Below are 18,044 nucleotides of genomic sequence, written 5' to 3' on the forward strand. Positions count from 1 at the left end.
ATACCTGCATTATATGCCTCAGGAGACGAACTGACAGGAATCTGGTCCAGAGCCATGGAAAAAAAAGTCCTCATTGTGATCAAATGAGGAGTCCTGCAGCTTTATAATATGCAGTGTGTATCAGCTCCTCGTCTGTGACATTGCATGAGGTCAAGCAACCTTCTAACATACGGTATTTTATGTTTCAAGCCCTCAAAGATCTCTGCTTGTCAGTAAAATGGACTTATCAGTTAAACTTCAGAAAAATGAAAACTGGAGCAGACTTAAAGGGAATCTATCAGCAGTTTTGACCATGAAAATCTACTGACAGCGCAGTACTTGACTTATTTTTGGCATTTAAAAAATGCCATGGATTTATGACTTTTAAGTGTTTTTTAGCGTGGCATTATTAGTCACAAAAATATTTTTGCAGACTTTATAGAAGAATCTGTCTGAAAAAAAATCTGTCTGAAAGAAGGTGGTGGTGCTCGTCTCCTGGATTGCAGGCCAATACATCTAAGTGGAAGAAGTGGATCCGCACTCACTTTTTGATGCTTTATTGGCCACCATGTACCATCAATTAAAGGTGCAGTGGTCTCATGACAGCTGTCGTGGCCATTATCTCATGGAGTATTGAAATTAATGGCCGCGACTGTAATCCCTGAATCACAAAAATATCCAACTCTGCTGGATTTTTTTCAGGATTTTTCTCAATTCAGGGATCTCAGTCATGGCACACATGTTACTTCTGCTGTGGCCCCATTCATTTCTATGAGATCACCGCTATACTGCAATGCCCCTGAGATCCTTACCCAGTATGCCCAGCATCATCTTTCCACCCAGTATCACCACCCCTAGTGTCATCTCCTCCCCCCAGTATAACCCTCATTATCAACTCCCCAGCTCCACATGTTTTCCACATGTCAGTATTGATGGGCTTTCCTTAAGATAGGTCATCATATTCAGATCTGAGGAGGTCCGTAGAGGTTGTGGTTCTTGGTCCAAGCCATATTGCCTCTTCATTTCTTGTATCTTCCACACCCAGAACTGTTGTACTCTTAGTAGCTGCCATTCAGGTGATTGCATCTTTTCCTTATTTAAGTAAATGAGGTAAAGCTACCTTACCCAGAACTGCCACGACTAAGGCTATTTTCACATCTGCAGCAGAAATTCTGGCAGAGAACAACCTGTTGGAATTCTTTGGATCTAGCACTGCTGGATGCAAATGGAATGCCCGCTGACCCCGTTATGTATAATGGAGATCAAGCCAACTGATCCGGCAAAAATGCTGAGAATTGGCCGGACACAAACCACTACATGCATGAGGTGGCCGGATCTCCATGCCACAGAAGTGAAAGTGTGCCAATGTTGTGTAAGAGGACTCTGAACTGCCCGGTCTAGAGAAAAAAATAAAAAAGCTAACACAACAGATGGAGTGAGTATAAAGTTATTCAGTAGTAATGGCGAAGTTCTGAAAAATTTGATTCCCTGCTTCTCTGAATTTCACAAAGAAATTTGATTCATGACAAATTACTTCATCGAGAAGCACATTTCTTTGTATGTAGCGGGTACAATGACGGGGAACGGCAATCACGCTGCCCCCCCATCAGATGCCACATTCATCGCTGATTGCGGCATCTGCAGCTACAATTTAGGTCTTTCAATGGTTAATCAGGGTAAAAAAACCTTATGAGAGATTTTGCGTGGTTTCTGCAATCAAGATGATTGCTATGGCCTCTTCGCGCACAAATGGATGAGGTGAGTATGTTTTTTTTTCACTGCCAGTTTAGGAAAAGTTGATTTCAGCGTCACGGCGAATTAAATTTTTCCTTAAATTTGAATTAAAGTCAAAACCAACTGCATGCAGGAACATGACCGTGTGTCCATAGCCTAAGTGTGTACCATTCCTGTGTACAGAGGGGTATCAAATATGAAAAGGTCACAGTAGTGCGTGCCTCAAATTATTAAAATGCTGAGAGTCAGACGTTTGAGTGACCTAATCAGGTTTATGACGCATGAACTTCTAATGAAATTCTACATTATATCTAAGCTCATTCTGCAAGGTTCCTCCCTTCCTTCTTCCTTGAGTGAACAGTATAAATACACAACATCTTATAAACATGTCAGCAAGGTCTCCAGCAGTCAGATATGTCTCCAGTGACCAGCCTCGTCCTACTGTTTGCCTTCAGCTATGTGAGCACCTCGGCATTACCCAATACAGAAAAGATGATACCTGGTGAGTAACCAAAATATAGAGCCTCTGGGCTACCTATTGAAAAGTTTATAAATAATGTATAGACATATGAATTACTTATTGAGATAACTTCTGACACTGTTGGTCTGCTTGTCTTGATGTACTACTTTGACTTTAAAAGGGTTCTCCTTCTTGGATAATCCATTCATGCTAGAAGGATCCTGGGACATTGAGCAGCTCACAAAATTTATCCCAGCTGGAAATCGAATTGATCATATGTAATCTATGGTGAAACCTGCAGTACATGTTCAATACAGCACCTCCACAGGTGAAGAAAGCATTATACACAATGGTGGATAAATGTGAATTGCCTGGGTAATCCAGGACAAGTCCTCCAGAAACAGAGAGGGACTCTTTGTAAGAGTAGATGAGGATCCTAAACAGGATTAACTCGATTACTAGTGTTGAGCGCGAATATTCGAATTGCGAATTTTTTTCTCGAATATCGCAATTTCGAGATTTCGCGAATATTTAGAATATCGTTCTATATATTCGCGAAATCGAATATTCTTTATTTTTTATTTTTTTCTTATTACATTTTTTTCTTTCCCACTTCCCTAAAGTTGTTCTTACCTGTCCTTTGGATTCCTGGCTTCCTGGCTGCTCCAGTCAGTGGCGTTTTCAACTTACTGCTATATTCCATATTAGCTAAATTACAATCTAATCTATATGTGTATTTTACGAAATTTCGCAATAGTCGAAATTGCGATGCAAGTAATATAACACGAAATAATCGCATGAAGATTTCAACTTAGCACTGCTATATTCCATATTAGGCTAGAATATGGAATATAGCAGTGCTAAGTTGAAATCTTCATGCGATTATTTCGTGTTATATTACTCGCATCGCAATTTTGACTTTTGCAAATGTTCTTAATATTGCTCTAACTTCGTCTTTTAGAATATTCGTAATATTCTGAAAGACGAAGTTAGAGCAATATTACGAATATTCTAAAAGACGAAGTTAGAGCAATATTACGAAATTTTGTAAAATACACATATAGATTGTAATTTAGCTTATATAGTGCTATAATCCCTTTTTTTCCTCAAATTTTTTTTGCCTCTTCTGAACTTAAGTTTTGTAAAATATGTACACTATTAAAAAATATTACTATAGCAGTATATTAGCTTAAATACAATCTATGTGTATTTTACGAAATTTCGTAATATTGCTCCAACTTCGTCTTTTAGAATATTACGAATATTCTAAAAGACGAAGTTAGAGCAATATTAAGAACATTTGCAAAAGTCGAAATTGCGATGCGAGTAATATAACACGAAATAATCGCATGAAGATTTCAACTTAGCACTGCTATACTCCATATTCTAGCCTAATATGGAATATAGCAGTGCTAACTTAGCACAGCTATAGTCCATACTAGGCTAGAATATGGAATATAGCAGTGCTAAGTTGAAATCTTCATGCAATTATTTCGTGTTATATTACTCGCATCGCAATTTCGACTTTTGCGTATGTTCTTAATATTGCTCTAACTTCGTCTTTTAGAATATTCGTAATATTCTGAAAGACGAAGTTGGAGCAATATTACGAATATTCTAAAAGACGAAGTTAGAGCAATATTACGAAATTTCGTAAAATACACATAGATTGTATTTAAGCTAATATACTGCAATAGTAATATTTTTAATAGTGTACATATTTTACAAAACTTAAGTTCAGAAGAGGCAAAAAAAAATTTGAGGAAAAAAAAGGGATTATAGCACTATATTAGCTAAATTACAATCTATATGTGTATTTTACGAAATTTCGTAATATTGCTCTTACTTCTTCTTTTAGAATATTCGTAATATTCTAAGAGACGAAGTTAGAGCAATATTACGAAATTTCGTAAAATACACATATTAGCCTAGCCATAGTCAATTAGCATAGGAACGTTGCCTTATACTATCAAGATAAATAATCGCAATACACGAAAAATAATTTGCATATTATTCGCGATAATTGGAATAATTACGAATATTCGATTTCGACTAATATAACACGAATATTCATTCGAATATTCGCGAAATATCGCAAAATCGAATATGGCACCTCCCGCTCATCACTATCGATTACTAATACACAGTGTACGGCAATGGGTTTTCTATATCGGACAACTCCTTTAACTCGACACATAACAACTGAGGTTTTATCCCATGACAATGAACATGAACACAACCAATGTACAGATTTGGGAGGTTGTGCATCAATCTTGTTATGATAGATTATGTTGAAGAATGTGGCACTCATGAGATAACCAATAGTTATGAATTTAAGGACTATGGGGGTCATTTATTAAGACCGGCGCTTTAGACGCAAGTCTTAATAGGCCGCATAACTTCGGCATATCCACCGCCGGTCTAAATGCAGTGTACTATTCTGTCACAGCAGTAAGGTGGTTAACATGAAGCCACATCATAGTACTGTCATCACTGAATTATATGGGCAACACCTGCTCAAACAGCCAGGATGGAATTCTGATAACTCCAACCAATGGTACGGCATCAAAGTGCCTGGACTCCCTCTGTCAACCCATCAGCACCCTTGCTACGGCACGGTGCCTAACGGTTGGTATGACAGTTGGAGCCTAACAAAGACATTCAGGTATGCCATCGACACAAGTGTTTTAGGCAGGGCCTAAGTGAATGCAGTGAAGCAGAGAAAACAATGGCAAGTTAAGTCTTATCCTCAAGGAGCTAATAACCTTTTTGTTTCTAATTATTATAATTACAGTAAAACCACTATACCTATGATATCCCTGGTTAACCTGTGGTCTCCATTGTGTTCTGTGTCTTCACCTTGTTTTTATTATTTTTTCTTACCCATCAGTTTTTGATTTTCAGTGAAGTCTGGGACTTGTCCGGCAGATGTGGACAACCCGATGTGTGACAATCCTGAGATTGACTACTCACCACGATGTCAGACAGACCAAGACTGTGAGGGGGATAAAAAATGCTGCTTCTCAGAATGTACAAAGCGCTGCCTGCTCCCTCTACAAGGTAAATGGGGTGAGGTGGAAATCATAAGAGAAATGTCTTCAGGGAATCTTCTCATCTGGATTACCAGGACTAATCAGGACCACTATCTAAAGGGGGTAACTGTAATTAGTAGCGGCCACTGGGGCAGTAATGGATCACATTGCAGTTACTAGTGATGAATTTATCAGAAGTTATTACCATTACCATGGGGTACAAAGCTACCCCATATAATGTGTGCCAGTTTAAAAAATACCCCCTTACCTTTCAGATTAGATCCTCAGATTAGACCCCAAAATCAGACCTCAAATGAGACCCCCATATCAAGCCTCAATGCAGACACCCATATGAGTAGAGATAAGCAAATCGAAGCTGACAAAGTGAAATTTGTTTAGAATTTCAGGAAAAAATTTATTCGCAACGAATGTGAATTTCCTCACGCTTCGTGGTAACGAATTGAAATTTTCCTAAAATAGCGGCTACACGTTTGAGGACTAAGGACATTGGCAAGGAACTCTGGGAAGGCGGGATCACGCAAACTGACATGCATGCATGCAGCCAATCAGCAGCCTGCCAGCCCTGTGATGTCACAGCCCTATAAATACAGCAGCCATTTTAGATTCTGCCATTTTCCAGTGTTCTGAGTGCAGGGACAGACGTGAGAAGGCGCTAGGGACAGCGATTGGAAAAACCTAATTGTGAAAAAAGAAACTGAAAAAACTATTTATAAGTGCAGGGAAAGGATAGGGAAGAATCATTTCATAGCATTTTAGTGCAGGGAGAGACATCAGAAGACGCTAGGGACAGTGATAGGAAAGTGATTTACACAGTTCACTCTTTAAGTTTTTTCTGGTGAAAGCGTATAGAGGCGTATTTCAATAAAAGAAGAAAAATCTATACTCACTACACTGCTTAATTTATTCCTGGTGAAAGTATTTGGTGGCCTTATTTCAGTAACCAAATGAAAAATCTATACGCACTACACTGCATAATTTTTTCCTGGTTAAAGCGTATAGGGGCATATTTCATTAAAAAAAAAAAATATATATATAGGCACTGCACTGTTGCAGTTCTTTCTGGTGAAAGCATATATGGGCGTATTTCTGTACTACAAGAAAAATATATACGCAATTCAATGATTAAGTTTTTCTGGTGGAAGCGTATAGAGGCGTCTTTTAATAAAAAAAAAAATAATAATATACGCACTGCACTGTTGCAGTTATTTCTGTTGGAAGCATATAGAGGCGTATTTCAGTCCTACAAAAAAAATCTATATATACGCAGTTCATTTTTTTATTTTTTTCTGGTGAAAGCATATAGGGCCGTATTTCAGAAAAAAATGAAATATCTATTGGAAGGTGGCAGCAGGTAAAGTGTTAAATGGTGTATATATTCCACCTAGGTTTCTCACCTATACATGGTGAAGGGCTCTATTCAAAGCCCTGGAACAACTTACTCTGCAGCCGCTTGATTAATGCAGCTGGGCTGAGGCCTACTTAAAAAGAGCCAGGCTGCATTATGTGAGAGAGCCAAACAGGGGTAGTTGCTCTGTGTGAGCAGAAGGTACAGGTTGCTGTTACTCTGTGTTATTTGGGACAGTCAGGTACGTTACTGTCTAGTTAGTGCTCGGACGAGCAGGAGTTTCTTTATGTTATGTTTTCTTTTTAAACCGTGCATTCTGCCTGTTTACACTGACAATAAATGCTGGCAAGGACCAGCTCTTTGAAACGTTAAAGTCTGTCTGGGTCTCTATAGCATTGGACTTGCTTGGACCAGTGAGCTAACTAGAAAAGCCCACATATGGTCCTTAAAGAAACAGTACTCTTAAAGAGACAGCGCACCTCGTGTAACCGGTTCCTGGCATAAACATGGAGGAACTTTTAAAGCATCTGGTTGAGGCTAATGTCAGCCTTCAGCAGAACCAGGCCACTCAGCAACAAGCCAATGCTCTTTATTGACATATGCATGAGGAGAACAGCAGCAGGTGGACCAATCTCTACAGCAGCAGATCCAAGGCTTGTTGGAGAGACCTGAGGTATCGCAAGGAACCCAGCCTGCACCCCGGCAGTTGGTGCAGAATGCCCTGAGAAAGATGGTGAAGGAGGATGATATAGAAACCTTCCTGGGCACCTTTGAAAGGCTTGCAGAGAGAACAAGGCTTCCAGGCGACCAGTGGGCGCATGTGCTGGCCCCCTTCCTAGCAGGTGAACCCCAAAAAGCTTACTTTGACCTGAGGGTACAAGATGCTAAGGTGTATGCCAAACTGAAGGCTGAAATCCTAGCCCATCTGGGGGTTACCCTAGCGGTCCGGGCACAGAGGGTCTATGCCTGGGTATATGATAATGAAAAACCAGCTATATCTCAAATGTATGATCTCTTCCACCTCACCAATAAATGGTTGCAGCCAGAGGAACTTCAGCTCAAATTGTGGAGCGAGTCGATTGAGACCGTTTTATATGGGCCCTGCCTCTGAAGATACAATGCTGCATTGGATACACCGACCCAATAAGTGTGGATGAGCTTGTGTCCGTGATGGAGCGATACACAGCTACAGAGGAATACCTCCAGGATCTACATCCTACCAGGGTGGCTCTTAGGATCAAGAGAGGTACATCTGTGGGTAAGACTGCTCCATTTTCTAAAGGGGTGAGACTGTATCCTAAGGAAGAGGGTGGTACACATGCAAAAGGCCAAGGTGTAAGGCCCCCAAGTCCAAAAAGGGACACTGAACCAAGAGCCTTGGGCCCGATAGTCTGTTGGAGGTGCCAAGGGTTGGGATATGTTGCAGCTAACTGCCCACTAGCTTGTGAGCCTATGGAATGTGACTTGGGAAGGCGTATGTCTTATTTCGCTAAACCGTCCTGTACAGCTCACACGGACAGTAGAACCTACAGGCAAGTATGTCAGGTCAAAATCGAGGGGACACCCTGTAATAGCATTGCCGGACTCTGGGAACCTGGTGACCCTAGTACATGCCAGTCTTGTCGACTCGGAGTGGCTCCAGTCCCACCGGTTAGGGGTGGTATTTGTCCATGGTGACACAAAAGACACCCACTGCGGTGCTAAACGTGGAAACCGCCTGTGGGTCAGTGGCACATGAAGTGGGTGTGGTTAAAAACCTGTTACACTGTGCTGTTATTGGTTGTGACTTTCCTTTGTTTTGGGATTTATGGGAAAATAAGCAATCTAAGGTGGGGGATAACTTGCATAATATATGTGATGTTTCTGTGGCACCTGATAATAAATTAACTCTGGGGCTTGGGGAGCCTAAAAAATTCCCAATAGAGGTTCAGGCGGGGGACCCAAAGGAATCTACGCCAGAGATAGAGTTTTCTAACTTACAATCTCCCGGGACCGCTTTGGTACTGAACAAATGAGGGATACCAGTCTAGTGAGTGCCTGGAAAAATGTGAAAGTAATTAATGTGGTACCCCAGGAACCAGGTATGGGTTTGGTGTACCCCCTCTTCACTGTACATAATAATTTACTTTACAGGGTAAATAAAACACAAACAGAGGTTGTAGAGCAACTGGTTGTTCCCAAGTCTCATGTCCATATGGTATTGGAACTAGCTCATTCCCATATTCTAGTAGGGCATTTAGGGGTGGAAAAAAGAAAAGAGCGCATTGAACGGAACTTTTTCTGGCCCAGTATTTATAAGGCTATAGAGAATTTCTGCCATTCATGCCCTGAGTGTCAAATCCACACCCCTAGGCCACATTTCGTAACCCCCTAATACCGCTGCCTATAATTAAGGTTCCTTTTGAGCGCATTGCTATGGATTTAATCTGCCCACTTCCTAAGTCTGCCAGAGGTCACCAGAATATCTTGGTTGTACTAGACTATGCCACCCGTTATCCCAAAGCCATACCTCTCAGGAACACATCTGCTAAGGTCATAGCAAAAGAACTGTTCAAAATGTTCACCCGTACAGATATCCCAACAGAAATTCGAACAGACCAGGGAACACCTTTTATGTCCAACGTTACTAAGGAGCTATGTCGGCTGTTAAAAATTACGCATTTACGTACCTCAGTATTTCATCCCCAGTCTGATGGTCTGGTGGAAAGGTTCAATAGAACACTTAAAGGGATGCTTAAAAGGTGGTTGATAAAGATGGAAAGGATTGGGATTGCCTGTTGCCCTATCTCATGTTTTTCATGCGGGAGGTGCCACAGGCGTCAACAGGGTTTTCCCCGTTTGAGCTCCTATATGGTAGACATCCTGGAGGGCTTTTGGACATATCCAAAGAGACCTGGGAACAAGAGCATACCCCCCACAAAAGTGTTATTGAATATATCACTCAAATGCAGGAGATAATTGCGGCAGTTATGCCGATTGTTCGAGAGCATTTGCAGCAGGCCCAGGTTGCACAATTGGTCGGCCAAGGTCAAAACATTTCAACCAGGCAACCGCGTGTTAGTACTAATACCCAGAGTAGAAAGTACGTTTCTGGCCAAGTGGCAAGGTCCCCATGAGATCCGCGAAAAGGTAAATGAAGTAAATTACAGGGTTTATCAACCGGGGAAAAGAAAACCCCTTCAAATATATCACATAAATCTAATTAAACCCTGGAAGGATCGGGAGGTTCTCATAGCTAGAAATCAGCCATTGGAGGGTTCTAATAATGATATACCAGAGTTTCGTATTGCAGAAACCCTGTCGGCAGTTCAAACTCAAGAGGCTAGGGAGTTTGTAAAAAGAAATAGAAAGACATTTTCAGAATTACCAGGCCGAACCCTTGTGCTGACTGACCCCATTTTTCTTTGCAGTGTTGGAAGAGGTCATAGTTACTAGTGGCCACCACAGGGGGCAGTATTGGAGACGGTCATAGTTACTAGTGGTCACCACAGGGGGTAGCAGTTTCTAGTGAAGATCGGTGGACATCTACAGCTAGTAACAACTACTATAGTAATTATTATCTACTATGTTATCTCTTTTCAGATAAGACAGGTTCCTGTCCATATTTTAACAATCTTCTCTGTGCAAATATCCGGACGATACCTCAGTGCCACTCAGATGATCAGTGCCAAGGAACGGAGCGTTGCTGCTTCTTCAACTGCAGACGACAGTGCACTTCAACAATGACACGTGAGTGACATGGCTACTGGGATATAAATTCAGTCACTGTATTAAGCAAAATGGTCAGGCCACGTTCCAGTGTGATACTGCCATGCTCGGAGTATCGGTGACGGCTGGATAGAGCGGAGTAGTTAAAGATCAGGTCACATTGTATAATTATCTCCATAGGAGTCTATGTAACCTGAGTTTCTCATATTGGGCTGTAAATCTCATCTAACTCAATGTCAATGATTTCATACAGCTGTGCCTGCTCCAAAGCTCTAGCCCTTGCTTAGGTCATTTTCTGTCAAAAAGGCGGAGGATGAGGTGGGGGAGGAAGCCAACACTGTCTGTCAATTCTGTGTCAGGTTGCTAAGGGCCACGGTGTGACAGTTTGGTGCATGTATGTCCTGGGTAAAAACTAGGTACAAAATTTTTGTTTCAGTTATAGATCTCACACGTCGCCTATCTGGGGACTATATATTTTGAGAATCCTTCTCCTACTACAGTAAGACAGATGCCAAAGGGGTGCTCTAAACTTCAAAATATTGCCAGAGTGTCACAGACACACTCCACAGAGGAATTGTCTCTCCTACATCAGTTAGACAGATGAGGGGGTGTTTCTAATGTTTTTTATTTTTTTAAAATCATGACTTTCACAGACATTCTCCACAGAGGAATTTCCTCTCCCACAATAGTTAGACGGATAAAGGGGGTGTTCCTTATATTTTTTTTTATTAATGACTTTCACAGACACACACCACAGAAGAATCTGCTCTCCCACATTAGTTGGATAGATGTAAAATGGGTCGTCTTATTACAATTCTTACCTTTTTTTGGGAGGGGGGTTTACTAACTGTCGACCACCAAACATTAGGAGATGGCAAAGAGAACGCACAAACTGCGCTGCAGTATAACAATGTCTGGGTGCGGCCGGTACACTTCTCTACTCTGCCAATATAAGACATAATAATCTTGAGCTTGGAGGCGAAGGTCCCAGTGGAGAAGGAGATGGACGTGGCGGTGCAGGCGGAAGAACCGGAGGAGGACACCAACCCTTTATTTTTCTTTTTTATTTTTTATTTATTTTTATTTTCCTTTATTTATTTATTTTTGTTTGTGAAGGTTTGAAAACATAAGGAAATAGGAAAGAGAACTCACAAACTGCGCTGGAGTATAACAATGGCTGGGTGCGGCCGGTATACTCCTCTACTCTGGCCAAGGTACAGACAAGTCCTCCTCATTTTAATGAACGTGAATTTGTCCAAGTTGGCTATGGACAGGCGGATGCACCTGTCCGTTGTCACCCCACCGCCGTGCTAAACACACGTTCAGACAATACACTGGCTGCAGGGCAGGTCAGCGCCTCCAAGGGGTAAAGGGCAAGCTCAGGCCTTGTGCCCAATTTGGAGACCTAGAAGTTAAATAGGGCAGACACAATTAACCAACTGATTAACTATTATATTTCCCTGTCACTGGTGCAAAGGAGTCGGATTGCACCAATAAAAATGCCAACACGTCACCCTCAGTCTGGTATTTCTGTCTCATGGTGCACACGAGCTGTATTGCACCCCTCAATAATGCCTACAGGTCACCAGCACACTTTTTAAAACTAATAAACGCCTAACACTCTCCCTGCTTGCAGCAGCGTCCTGTCCATACTCTAGTCAGAGCAGAATGGGGGTGTGATCCGACATTTATGAAGAGTAGTGATGAGCGGCAGGTTCATCACTACTCATCACTAGTCATGAGCTCTTCTGCTTGGGTCCAGAACAGATGTGTGTGCTTCTCTTCTTGTTCAGCTGCATAGTATTAAATGCGCACAGATTGGGTTGGAAACCGAGTAGAAGATCTTGTGATCTAAGTGATGGCAGCATTAGTGGACCGAAGGACCGGTAAGTATTTTTGAAAGCCTCTTTATTCCAAAGGTCCACAGTATGTTTTATGCACGGAGAACCCTTTTAAGAGTTTGCCTAGAATCACACAGCCATTAACTGTAAGCAAGTAGAAAATCCTAAATTAATTTGTGGACTGCGCAGACTTAAGGCTTTTGGCCGCACAACTTGGTCCTCCGGCATCTTCTACATGGGCAAACACCCTTATCTCTGGTCCCCATAGTTTAAACCTTAAGCTGCCCCAGTCAATGCCAACCATGGCACCTAAGGGTAATATAGATAATACACATTTACAGTCCACGAGCACTGCACATGAAGTAAAACAGAATAAAAAGTATTCTATTCCAACCAACAAATGTAATACAAGTCAAACTGTATTTTATATGTGATATGATAACTTGGTGCTAATGAAAACTACACACATGCAATGTCCTGGCAAAAAACCTTCCCAATAATCAATATACAAATTGAGGGGATCTTCTAGAGAACCATTATCATAGCACAAAAGAGCTACAGGAGCCACTGGGGGCCTTACTGGGCATCCATTCTACAGAGAGGCCTTTTTACTAAGTGTAAGACTCTTGATATCTATAAGCACTTTTTAAGACAACCAAACTGTTACGAGGGTGTCACGACCTATCGCTGACCCTGTTGTTCCTGGGGTCAGAAGGTCACAGCGGATGGCTACTCGCTCGGTTTCAATAGATCGCTCCATGACCTAGTGGTGGGAATTGATTCCGGTCCAGGTTTTCCTGCTTAGGTTTTTTGATTCTTTTTGTCCCATTTAGGAATCTGTACCTTTTCCTTTCAGCTGTTCTCTGTCAGCCACTACCAGCTACTATATATTCTCCCTTGCTGCTTCCCTTCTTGCCAGATATAGACCTTCTTTCCAGATCTTCTATTCTGACCTCAGGTGGACAACTGTTGCTGTGGAGCCGTTGGAACTGGAGCCTTTGGATCTCCGGTTCACTCTTGTTGTTGTCTACTGTTTGTTGTCTCCCTTCGGGAATTGTTTGTCCTATCCCTGTTGTTACCCTAGGTGTCAGTGGTGAGGACTACTGCTCCCACCGCCCTATTCACTTCCTAGGGCTTATTTCAGGGTAAGCCAAGGACAAGGCACGTGATCGGCGTACGGGTTAGCAGCCCATCTAGGGATCTCAGGGCAGCCAGGTGCCAGTGCCAGGTGAGCTAGCGGTCACCACTCCTTCCTCTCCCTAGCGGGAGGGTACTCTCCTTCCCTCCCTTTGGCACCGCACGTCTGTTACCTGCCATATCAGACGTGATACAAACAAGGAGATAACTGACCTAAAGACGGGGATAAAGGAGTTCAGCACCAAACTCTTCAGTCCTGCATTGGAAGGTATAGTGGCTGGCCCATCCCAATGCCAAGAGGGGGCAAAACAACTTATAGCTTTAGATTGTGTCCCAGCTTTTGCTGGAGAGCAGCTCAGGCTCACTGGTATATATTGCTGTTACATTAGTATTAGACTGTTGAATATTACTGCCATCGTTTTGCATTGTTAAAATAAATATCATCTACTGCAGAAAAGCCTGGATCCTGCCCTAGTCCAACCATACTGTGCAAGCGTCCTATTCTCCCACCGCTATGCATCTATGATCAAGACTGTCCTGGAGCAATGAAGTGCTGTACTCCAGAATGTCAAGACAAGTGCCAGGACCCCTCTGTAGGGATGTAGAAGTAAGTTATTATACATGTGCCGGGGAAAATGTCTGGAGAAGGAGAACAAATCCGTAAAAGTTCTCTTTTCTATCTGTTTTTCTGGTTGTCTATGTATCTACGGGGTAACCTGGAGCTCCTGCTCCCATCACATTTATAATACTGTGGTCTTCTATTGTTGCAGAAAGATCTCTTTGTTCCCTTAGGTTACTTTCACACTTGTGCTGTTAATATCAGTATTGAGACCCAGCAGAGGATCTCAATACCGGAATTAAACAGATTCATTTTGATTTTGCACATCAGGATGCATCTATTCCGTTAGAATGCGGTTGTGTGAAATCAAAACGGCAAATAACAGTCACTAAATACATTGAAAGTCAATGGGTGATGGATCAGTTTTTTTGGCTCCATAAAAAAATTTATCTGTCACCATAGACTTGCATTGTTTTCTGTGCCGGATCTGGTTTTCATGACCAGACACAGCGTTTGTGCCCGGTCACAAAATGGAATGCTGCAGGAACGGAATACATCCTGAATGGATCTCTTTCCATTTAGAATGCAAGTTGACTAAACGTAAACATTTTTTTTTCCGGTATTGAGATCCTCTGCCGGATCTCAATACCAGAAAACAACAATGCAAGTGTGAAAGTAGACTTAGGCCTCTTTGAGACGGGCATTGCGGGAAAAGGTGCGGGTGAGTTGCGTGAAAATTGTAATGTGTTTTGCACGCGCGTGAGAAAAATCGGCATGTTTTGTACCCAAACCCGAACTTCTTCACAGAAGTTCGGGCTTGGGATCGGTGTTCTGTAGATTGTATCATTTTCCCTTATAACATGGTAATAAGGGAAAATAATAGCATTCTGAATACAGAATGCATAGTACAATAGTGCTGGAGGGGCTAAAAATAATCCACTTGATCGCGCAGCCGGCATCTCTTCTGCCTTTTTTCTTTGCTTTGTGTAGGAACAGGACCTGTGGTGACATCACTCCGGTCATCACATGGTCCATCACATGATCCATCACCATGGTAAAAGATCATGTGATGACCGGAGTGACGTCACCACAGGTCCTGTTCCTGCACAAAGCAAAGAAAGAAGCCAGAAGAGATGCCGGCTGCGCGATCAAGTGTATTAAGGTGAGTTAAATTATTTTTAATTTTTTTTTAGCCCCTCCAGAGCTATTGTACTATGCATTCTGTATTCAGAAAATGACTCCTCGCATCCGCACTTGCTTGCGATTTTCACGCAACCCCATTCACTTCTATGGGGCCCGCGTTACATGAAAAATGCACAAAATAGAGCATGCTGCGACTTTCACGCAACACACAAGTGATGCGTGAAAATCACCGCTCGTGTGCACAGCTCCATAGAAATGAATGGGTCGGGATTCAGTGCGGGTGCAATGTGTTCAACTGACGCATCACATCCGCGCGGAAAACTCGCCCGTGTGAAAGGGGCCTTAGTCACCAAGGTTTGGGTGTGACGGCTTCTTCTGAACCCCTATAGTTAACCCCTTGCACAAGTTAACCCCCTATAGTTACACCCCACCCTCTGTGCCCTGGACATCTTGAAATGAAGTCTCCTCATTCTTTACATAGATGTCAAGTCTTCTGAAATTTGTAAAAAAAAAATGTTCTCCTTCTCCTTAATTGCAGTCAAACCCTAAGCCTGTGGACTCCCAACCAGAAGAGCTGTGACGTTGGCTGCAAAATTGGTTGTGAGGAGGTGTAAAGTCTTCATTCCATGCAGAAGTGAATTATGGAAATAGATGCCATGTAAGGGATCTCTCCAGAAGAATAGAACTATGGTCCCTGCAATTCCACATGACATGAAATAAATCTGAATTATATCAACCTTTGTGCTTGTCCTAATTTACCCTGAGAAGAACATGGAGGGGAAAGTAAACCTACATGGGGTTATCATGTAACATCAAAGATTAGCAGAGCAGAAAAATATAAGTAAATGCAGAACTATTCACACCCTTCACTATGACCCCTGTATCCTGACTGTTAGGCCTCTTTTACACAGCGAGATTTCCGCGCGGGTGCAATGCGTGAGGTGAACGCATTGCACCCGCACTGAATCCAGACCCATTCATTTCTATGGGGCTGTGCACACGAGCGGTGATTTTCACGCATCACTTGTGCGTTGCATGAAAATCCCAGCACGCTCTATTTTGTGCATTTTTCACGCAACACAGGCCCCATAGAAGTGAATGGGACTGCGTGAAAATCGCAAGTGCGGATGCGGTGCGATTTTCACGCATGGTTGCTAGGAGATGATCGGGATGGTGACCCGATCTTTATTATTTTCCCTTATAACATGGTTATAAGGGAAAATAATAGCATTCTTAATACAGAATGCATAGTACAATAGGTCTGGAGGGGTTAAAAAAATAATAACTTTAACTCACCTTATTAATTTTAACTCACCTTAATCCACTTGTTCGCGCAGCCTGGCTTCTCTTCTGTCTTCTTCTTTGCTGTGCAGGAGGAAAAGGACCATGGTGATGGATCATGTGACGGAGCATGTGAGGAGCGCAGTGACCAAACATGTCGATTTTTCTCACGTGCGTGCAAAACGAATTAAAATGTTTTGCACTCGCGCTGAAAAACCGCACATTTTCCAGCAACTCACCTGCATCTTATCCGGCCCATCCAGTCCGACTACCATAAAATGGGCATTGAGGGGTTAAAAAATAATAAAAAAAACTAACCTCATCCACTTGATGGCGCAGCCGGTATTCTCTTCTTTTTCAGGACCTGTAAAAGCACCTGCGATGTCATTGCAGGTCCTTTTGCAGGTACTGAAGAAAGAAGTGTATACCGGCTGCGCGATCAAGTGGATGAGGTGAGTTTTAAATTTTTTTTTTTAACCCTCAATGCCCATTTATTTAGCATTCTGTCTTAAGAATGCTATATTTTTCATTATAACCATGTTATAATGGAAAGTAATAAAATCACCCGAACACCGAACCCTAAATTCAGTGAAAAAGTCCGGCTTCGGGTCCAGGTACCCAAACTCGCAAAGTTCGGTACAAACCCGAACTTTGCAGTTTGGGTTTGCTCAACCCTAATAAACAAGCATTGACATATGTAAGTTAGTGTTGAGTGTGAATATTCGAAAAGCGAATTTTCATTGCGAATATCGGCACTTTGTGAATTCCCTTATATTTAGAATATAGTGCTATATATTTGTAATGCCGAATATTCATTTTATTTTTGGTGTTTTTTTTAACACAGTACACATCAGGTGATCATCCCTCCCTTCTTCTAGCTTGTGGGCCAATGAGAAGGCTTTGTCACAGCTTAGCAACATCTCTAGCAACCAATAGAAAAGTTGCCTACCCCTTAGTATATAAGAACCTCCCAGAAGTTATTTTCTAAAGTTTATTGCCGTTATGAAGGAGACCGCAGGGACATTGCTGTGTGCTCTGTGTTATCACATTAGACAGTTAAGGGCACTTTCACACTTGCGTTGTTTGTTCCGGCAGGCAGTTCCGTTGTCTGAACTCTATGCAAACATGTCATTTTTTCTGACAGATCAGGCATTTTTCTGACTTATCAGGATCCTGATCAGTCAGAAAAAAGCATTGCAATACCGGAACAGTTTTTCCGGTAAAACGGATCCTCTATTTATTTATTTTCAAATTTTAAAGGTTTGCACCATAGTCTTTACTAGCCAATGGCTAGCCATCTTTGGGGTACTTGAGGCAACTTCCCCTTGCTTGAGCAATATGCTTCTAGCTTGCTAGTTCCTGTTAAGGTTTGCTGTATCCATTTGTCTGACCATTTACTGATATTTCCCAGATATTAACCCTGCACCTCCTGACCTGTCCCTGATCTCCATATTGTTGTTTTGCTGCCTGCCCTGATCTCTGATTGTTTACTACATTTTAATGTTCTCTGCCTGTTCTGATCTGGGCCTGTCCTTAACTATGGTTCTGCCTGATCCCTCTATGCCCTGCAGTGTCTCTGATAGTCAAATCTTTCCTGGAAGTAGCAGTCTGGAGGTTTCCTACAGTGAAGTCCAGATCCCTGTACAGGGTTTAGACGGTACATACCCGGATAACTCCCTTAGGATTAGCCCAAAGACAAATCTGCTGGTTGACACAGTGGTTACAAACCCACCTCTGAAACAGGAACAAAGTGAAATAACTTTGTGCTCGTATCTGAGTGCGCTGGTGCCTAGTCCTCAAGAGG

The 18,044-nt window shown here is 42.2% G+C and overlaps 1 protein-coding gene across 1 annotated transcript; it reads left to right on the top strand.

Annotated features, from left to right (window-relative positions):
- Positions 1-2,077: 2,077 nt before the first annotated feature.
- Positions 2,078-15,696, top strand: LOC122922460 (WAP four-disulfide core domain protein 5-like). The gene is made up of 5 exons (XM_044273089.1): positions 2,078-2,215; positions 5,078-5,233; positions 10,154-10,300; positions 13,711-13,864; positions 15,498-15,696. The coding sequence occupies exons 1-4, from the start codon at positions 2,128-2,130 to the stop codon at positions 13,860-13,862; spliced, it is 543 nt and encodes a 180-aa protein (XP_044129024.1). The 5' UTR covers positions 2,078-2,127; the 3' UTR covers positions 13,863-13,864; positions 15,498-15,696.
- Positions 15,697-18,044: the final 2,348 nt, after the last annotated feature.

The sequence above is a fragment of the Bufo gargarizans genome, unplaced genomic scaffold, assembly GCF_014858855.1.
Source record: "Bufo gargarizans isolate SCDJY-AF-19 unplaced genomic scaffold, ASM1485885v1 fragScaff_scaffold_377_pilon, whole genome shotgun sequence".
Taxonomy (NCBI): domain Eukaryota; kingdom Metazoa; phylum Chordata; class Amphibia; order Anura; family Bufonidae; genus Bufo; species Bufo gargarizans.